The 7,853-nt window shown below is 33.1% G+C and overlaps 1 protein-coding gene across 1 annotated transcript; it reads left to right on the top strand.

Moving 5' to 3' along the window:
* Positions 1–7,396: 7,396 nt before the first annotated feature.
* On the top strand, positions 7,397–7,531 carry LOC113918360 (thymosin beta-4-like). The gene has a single exon (XM_035723393.1). The coding sequence runs from the start codon at positions 7,397–7,399 to the stop codon at positions 7,529–7,531; it is 135 nt and encodes a 44-aa protein (XP_035579286.1).
* Positions 7,532–7,853: the final 322 nt, after the last annotated feature.

Here is a 7,853-nt window from a genome sequence, read left to right as displayed (position 1 = left end):
GTCATTGTCTCAGTGCTAATCTCTAAGTAAAAACAAAGCACTCAATGTGACAAACAAGGTCCCTATTCTCATAAAATTTTCAAAATAAAATTTATGTTTAAGAAACATAAATAAGAAAAATATTAAATAAAAAGATAATTCCTCAAAATAATAATAATGATATAGAGAGCAAATCACAGAAATATTATCTGAGGAAGAATTATTGTAAACAAGTCATGAAAGAAATTCTCTTAAAGGATATGATATTCAGGCTGAGAACTGAATTTTGCCAACAACTTATTCAGATAATCAGAAGAAGAAACATTTTGGTCCATGACTAGCATGAAGTCCTGGTGAGAATAAGCTTGACTTACTTGAAAAACATTTTCTTTTTTCTTTTCTGTTTTTTTTTTTAATTTTAAGATTTGTATTTATTTATTTGACAGAGAAAGACTCAGCAAGAGAGGGAACACAAGCAGGGGGAGTGGGAGAGGGAGAAGCAAGCTTTCCACTGAGCAGAAAGCCCGATGCGGGGCTCGATCCCAGGACTCTGGGACCATGACCTGAGCCAAAGGCAGACACTTAACAACTGAGCAACCCAGGCACCCTGTTTTTTAATTAAATTAAGCAGTTGAGATTTTATACCAAGAATAACAGGAAACTTTTTTTTTTGGTTTTGAATAAGGCAGTAATCTCATATTATTTGAATTTATGATAATGAATGTGTGTTGTAAAAAATGAATTAAAAGTGGCAAAATACAACAATTCCTTTTTTATAGCAGAGAGACATGGTTGTTGAGGATGGTATCAGCTGATACAAAGAAAAACAGGCATATTTGCCATGTGTTCTGTTAGCCAAATTAAAAATACTTGCTGATGAATTAGATATGAGAGGTGAGGAACAGAAAAAGTTAGGTGGGCAAATGAAAATTTTAGGGAAAGCTCTTCAACAATGCTGAAAAAATATTTCCTTCAAAGCTTTACCACTTATAATCACTTAAATCTTACATAATTTAATCTTCTCAATAATTATATTAAAAAATTATTCTTACTGTACTCTGAAGATAAATTCACTGAATGTCAGGAAGATTAAGTCAATGTCTCAAGATCTCAGAGGTTTCTTTAAGGCAAAATTAGCAATATAGATCTTCAGAATCTATGTTAAATAGAATTGCCACAGAAACATAATTTAGACCCAGTGTTTTTCCAATTGAGAGGTGGGAATGTGTAATCAGTTGTTTAACATACAACTTGCTCATAACTATGTGCCTCTGAAATAGTTGTACTTGAAGTACAAGTAAGCAAAAATCTCATTAAAAGAAATATTTTTAGGGTGCCTGGGTGGCTCAGTCAGTTAAGTGTCTGCCTTCGGCTCAGGTCATGTCCTGGAGTCCGGGGAGCGAGTCCTGTATCGGGCTCCCTGCTCAGCGGCGAATCTGCTTCTCCCTCTCCCTCTGCTCCCCCGCCAAACTCATGCACTCTTTCTCTCTCTCTCAAATAAATAAAATTTTTTTTAAAAAAGAAATATTTTTACCAAATCATTTGATATGGATTTCTTACAAGTAAACTCAAAATTTTATGAAAAATGAAAAAAATTTATTCTTCACTACCATACAAAATTAAATATGTGAATTTTTAAAATTTAAAAGAGAAGTTCTTTAGGGATTAATTTAGCAAATTACAGTTGGAGTATTGATATTATTTTATTATTTTTATGTTTGTTATTTTATGTATGTATTAAGCCTACTACGTGATAGTTTCTTTCCATAAATTATTTCATTTAATTACTAAAAATGTATTAAATAGAAAGTTGATGGATTTTTCAAATCAAGATACTAAGGAGACAATTATTCAAGTAAGTTGGTCGAGATCAGAAGATTATAAACAGGCTCACTGGGATGACTCTCAACTTCATTTAATTCTAATTTATAATAAATACTTCTTAAGTACATGCTACTTTTCCAGCATTATGCTATATTCTGAGAAAAAGTGGATAGAATGATAGCTGCTGTTTTAAGGCACATCTAAAAGTATGTTTTGGTTTGTGTGTACTTAATTCATTTTCTTCATATAAATATACCGATACCTTATTTAATAACATTTATGGTTTTATTTTTAGTGCCTCATGTTTGTGTAATATAGAAAACCTAGAACTTTTGACATGTATATATATATATATATGCATATATATATATAAAAGAGCAAATGTTAATATCCAGTGATATAAATACTAATTAAATTCTTTACTGAAAGTTTATCTTGTCACAGAGCTAGAACAAACCATCCTAAAATTTGTATGGAACCACAAAAGACCGTGAATAACAAAAACAATCTTGAAGAAGAAAAGCAAAGTTGCAGGCATCACAATTCTGGATTTCAAGCTATATTACAAAGGAATTCTTATCAAGACCGTATGGTACTGGCACAAAACAGACAAATAGATCCATGGAATAGAAGAGAAAATGCAGAAATGGACCCACAAGTATATAGTCAACTAATTTTCAGCAAAGCAGGATTTGGAAAGAATACAGAACGGAAAAAAAGACAGTCTTTTCAAAAAATGCTGTTGAGAAAACTGGACAGCAACAAGCAAAAGAATGAAACTTGACCACTTTCATACACCATACACAAAAATAAATTCAAAATGGGTGAAAGACTTAAATGTGAGACAGGAAACCATCAAAATCCTGGAGGAGAACACAGGCAGCACCTCTTGGACTTTAGCTATAGCAACTTCTTACTAGACACGTCTCTGGAGGCAAGGGAAACAAAATAAAAAAATGAACTATTGGGACTTTATCAAGACAAAAAGCTTCTGCATGGTGAATGATACAGTCATCAAGCCTAAAAGTCAAGGAATCGGAGACTCTATAAAGAACTTATCAAACTCAACACCCAAAAAAGAAGTAATCCAGTTTAAAAAAGGGCAGAAGACATGCATAAACATTTTTCCAAAGAAGATATCCAGATGGCTAACAGCCACATGAAAAGATGCTCGACATCACTCATCAGCAGAGAAATACAAATCAAAACCACTATGAGATACCACCCCACACCTGTCAGAATGGCTAAAATTAACAACACAGAAAACAATAGATGTTGGTGAGGATGTGAAGAAAGAAGAACTCTTCTTACGCTGCTGGTGGGAATGCAAATTGGTGCAGCCACTCTGGAAAACAGTATGGAGATTCCTCAAAAAGTTAAAAATAGAACTACCCTATGACCCAGCAATTGCACTAGTAGGTATTTGCCCGAAGGATACAAAATACTGATTCGAAGAGACACATGCAGCCTGATGTTTATAGCAGCATTATAACAATAGCTAAATTATGGAAAGAGCCCAAATGTCTATCAACGGATGAAGGGATAAAGAAGAAGTGGTATGTATGTGTATGTGTGTGTATATATATATATATATATATATATATTGAAATATGTGTATATATATATTTATTGAAAGTTTATCTTGTCACAGAGCTAGAACAAACCATCCTAAAACATATATATATATGCATATATGTATATATATGTGTGTGTGTGTGTATATATATATATATATGTATATATATATATATATATATAACTCAGCCATCAAAAAGAATGAAATCTTGCTATTTGCAATGACATGGATGGAGCTAGAGTGTATTATGCTAAGTGATATAAATCAGTCAGAGAAAGACAAATACCATATAACTTCACTCATATGTGGAAATTAAGAAACAAAGGAGATGAACATAGGGGGAAAAAGAAAGAGAGAAAGGCAATCCATAAAATAGACTCTTAATTATAGAGAACAAACTGAGGATTCTGGAGGAGAGGTGGGCAGGGGGAGGGGTAAAATAGGTAATTGTTGTTAAGGAGGGCACTTGTGGGGAGCACTGGGTGTTCTATGTAAGTGATGAATCACGAAATTCTACTGTTCAAAAAAATATTACATTATCTGTTAACTAACTAGAATTTAAATAAAAATTTGAAAAAAAAGAAAGTTTATCTTGAAAAGTACACAAATCCTAAGTGTGTAACTCAACAGATTTTTAGAAAATAAACTACCCATGTGTCTATAATCCAGTTCAAGAAATATAATGCTAGCAAACTAGAAGCCTCACTGCCTCCCCCATCATCTTCCAATCTTTATCCCCTCTGTACTCACCAAAGCTAACCAGTGTTGTTATTTGTAACACTGGAGATTAGTTTTGACTGTATTGGGCCTTTTATAAATAGAATCGTTTAGCATGTATTCTTCTGTGATGACTTCTTTCATCCAACATTATGTTTGTGAGAATATGTAATGCATGTTCATTATTTTATTCTCACAAAGCATTGCATTTTTCCTATGCAGCAATTCATGTACACAGTTGACTTTTGTTAAACACTTGGGTTGTGTCCAGTTTGGGACTACTACAAATAATTCTCTATATGGAAACTCAATTGATAAAACAACAATTATAAAATAGTTTATTCGCCAGGGCATTTGAGTGATTCAGTTGGTTAAATGTCCAACTCTTGGTTTCAGCTCAGGTCATGACTTCAGGTTCATAGGAGTCTGCTTTTCTCCCCCTTCCGTAGCCCCTCCCCACCTCACATGCTCTCTCTCTCTCTTCTCTCTCAAATAAATAAATAAATCTTTAAAAAAATTTATTCTCCACGCACTGCTGTTCTGTCATCTCTTCATGAAGGAAGCATTCATATTAAGTGTTCTAGACTTGTTCTGTTAGTCTACTTTTTTATTTTACCCTTGCAAGAAATACACTGTCATAACTTTTATAGTAAATCTTGATATTCAGAATAATAACCCCTTTCTAACTTTCTCCTTTTCTTCAAGAGTCATGCTATTTTGGGCCTTTGAATTTATAATAATTTAGATTTGTTGGCCAATTTTAATAAAAGTTATGCGTAAATTTGGGAGTATCTTAATTCTATAGGTCAATTTAAAGGGAATTGACATCTCTCCAATATTGTCTTTCAATTCATGGATGTGGTATATTCCCTTATGTGTTTAGTTCTTTAAAAAAAAATCTCCCCACACTTCTCTCCATTCTTAGGGTTATCCCATTTTGCCTGTCAATTCAAAGAAATAACTTTGTTCCTCTCCTCTGTAATTTGGATATATCATGTATTCATTATCATTTAGTACAAAATATTTTATAATTACACTTATGATTTATTTCTTTGAGCTATAGATTATTTAGAAAAAAAGCTTTACATTTCTAAACATATGGTGGTTTTCAAGTTACATATTGTTAAGACTTCCTAGTTTACTTCCATTATTCTGTAATTGGAATGGTTCTGAATGGTTTAAATCCTTTAAGTATGTCAACATTTGTTTAGTGGCATAGCATATGGTGAAATTTTATTAACGTTCCATGTGTACTTAAGAAAGATGTATTTTGCAATTGTTGGAAACAGTCTTCTGTAGATAAAAAAATATATCAAGATTGTTCATCAAGGAGTTCTAATTTTCTATATTCTTACTCATTTTTTGTCGGATTACCCTATCAAGTATTGAAAAGGTATGTTAAAATCTCCCACTATAATTATGGATTTTTATATTTATCTTGTTTTGTCAAATTTTACTTTGTTGTGACATTATATTATGTGACTACTAATTAAAATCTGCTATGTTTTCTTCATTAATTAAGCATTTTATTATCATGAAATTTCCCTTAAATTCAACTGTGCCTAATTCATAGCTCCATCAATTTCTTTTGACTAGTATTGGAATAGTATTTGATTTTCCATGCTTCTACTTTTGAATGCTCTTTATTTTTTATGTTTCTCTTATTTGTAGTATATGACTTACTTTCTTTTATGTCTGATAATATTTTTTTTAACAAAAATTTCTTAATGTGCTTTCTGATATTTGGGGGTTTAAATAAACCATTTTACTATTTCTGTTCTATTTATTCTGCCCATTATGTGTTTCTTTCATCACTGATTTGTTATATTTATTTTTACAAAATCATTCTATTTTCCTTATATCACTAATATACTCATTCTTTTACCATTATATTAGTAGTTTCCAGATCATATCATATATTTTATCTTATCAAAATCTAATAAAAATATCTAATTTCAATATGGAAATATCTAAGGCTTTGGATTACATTAGCTCCATTTATCTTTTTCAGAATTTATATCATTTGGGCGCCTGGGTGGCTCAGATGGTTAAGCGTCTGCCTTCAGCTCAGGTCATGATCCCAGGGTCCTGGGATCAGGTCCTGCATCGGGCTCCCTGCTCAGAGGGGATCCTGCTTCTCCCTTTGCCTCTCTCTCTCTCTCTCTCTCTCTCTGTGTCTCTCATGAATAAATAAATAAAATCTTAAAAAAAAGAATTTATATCATTTTTCTCTTGTATACCTTAAATTTTTTAAACTCCCCTAGATATCACTATATTATTTTAAGCTGTTAATATTCATTTGATTTACCCAAATATTTCCCTTTTATAGATCCTTATCCTTTATCTTATCTCGATTATCTGATCTTCTATCTGGTATCATTTATATTTTGCTTCAACACTTGAATACCCTCTAATACTTGCTTTATCATCAGAAATGCTAGTGATACATTTTCTCAGCTTGTTTTTTTAATAATTTTTTTTATTTCATCTTTCTTTTTGAGAATAATTTAGCTAAAATTCTAGACTAGAAGCCCCTCCCTTGTCAAACATAACCCAAATTTTTAAATATTATATTCAATCATATTCTTCTGTTGTTTCCTATGAGAAATTATGTCAGTATTGTTCCTACTTTTCTATATATCTATTTTTTTTTTTTACATATTCATTGTATGAGAAATACTGATGTCATTACTTTTGCTGAGGCCAAGTGCATTTAGTCTGCCCAATTATATTTTATGTCTTTGGGTACCAATGATTCTAAATATTTTATGGGTGGGAGTAAATCAAATGGGGGCTTTAAACTAAATCCTCCATCACTTATTTACCTTTCAATTATAAAACAATCACCTACATTATATTAGTTTAAAAATATTTTAACTTTAAATTTACATTTACCTGTAACTTAAATACACACACACACATGCACAGACTTCTAGCGACTCCATGAAATTCAGGTTTAGAATTAAATAGGCATGACTAAAATAATTATTATATTTTTCATGTTTTAAAATAAACTTGTGGGGGCACCTGGGTGGCTCAGTCATTAAGCGTCTGCCTTCGGCTCAGGTCATGATCCCAGAGTCCTGGGATCGAGCCCCGCATTGGGCTCCCTGCTCCACAGGAGGCCTGCTTCTTCCTCTCCCACTCCTCCAGCTTGTGTTCCCTCTCTTGCTGTTTCTCTCTCTGTCAAATAAATAAATAAAATCTTTAAAAAATTAAAAAAATAGGGCATTCAGCTGCGGCCACTGAGCAGACCGGACTTCACTTACACACGCACCTTGCTCCGCTTCCTCTGCAACCATGTCTGACAAACCCGATATGGCTGAGACTGAGAAATTCGAGAAGTCGAAATTGAAGAAGACAGAAACGCCAGAGAAAAATCCACTGCCTTCAAAAGAAACAATTGAACAGGAGAAGCAAGCAGGCGAATCGTAATGAGGCACACGCCGCCAATATGCACTGTACATTCCACAGGCATGCCTTATTTTACTTCTTTTAGCTGTTTAACTTTGTAAGATACAAAGTGGTTGGATAAGTTTAAATGACTGTGCTACCCTTTTCACAACAAAGAATCGAGAACTACTGACAACGAAGGCGCCTGCCTCTCCCATCTGCCTGTCTGGCTGGCAGGGAAGGGAAAGAACTTGCATGTTGGTGAAGGAAGAAGCTGGGTGGGAGGACAGTGAAATCGAGAGTAAAAACCAAGCTGGTCCAGGGTGTCCTGCAGGCTGTAAAATGCAGTTGAATCAGAGTGCCA

The sequence above is a fragment of the Zalophus californianus genome, chromosome 1 (genome assembly GCF_009762305.2).
Source record: "Zalophus californianus isolate mZalCal1 chromosome 1, mZalCal1.pri.v2, whole genome shotgun sequence".
Classification (NCBI taxonomy): Eukaryota; Metazoa; Chordata; class Mammalia; order Carnivora; family Otariidae; genus Zalophus; species Zalophus californianus.
The sequence above is the reverse complement of the archived record's forward strand: the minus strand, read 5'-3'. Positions and strand labels throughout refer to the sequence as shown.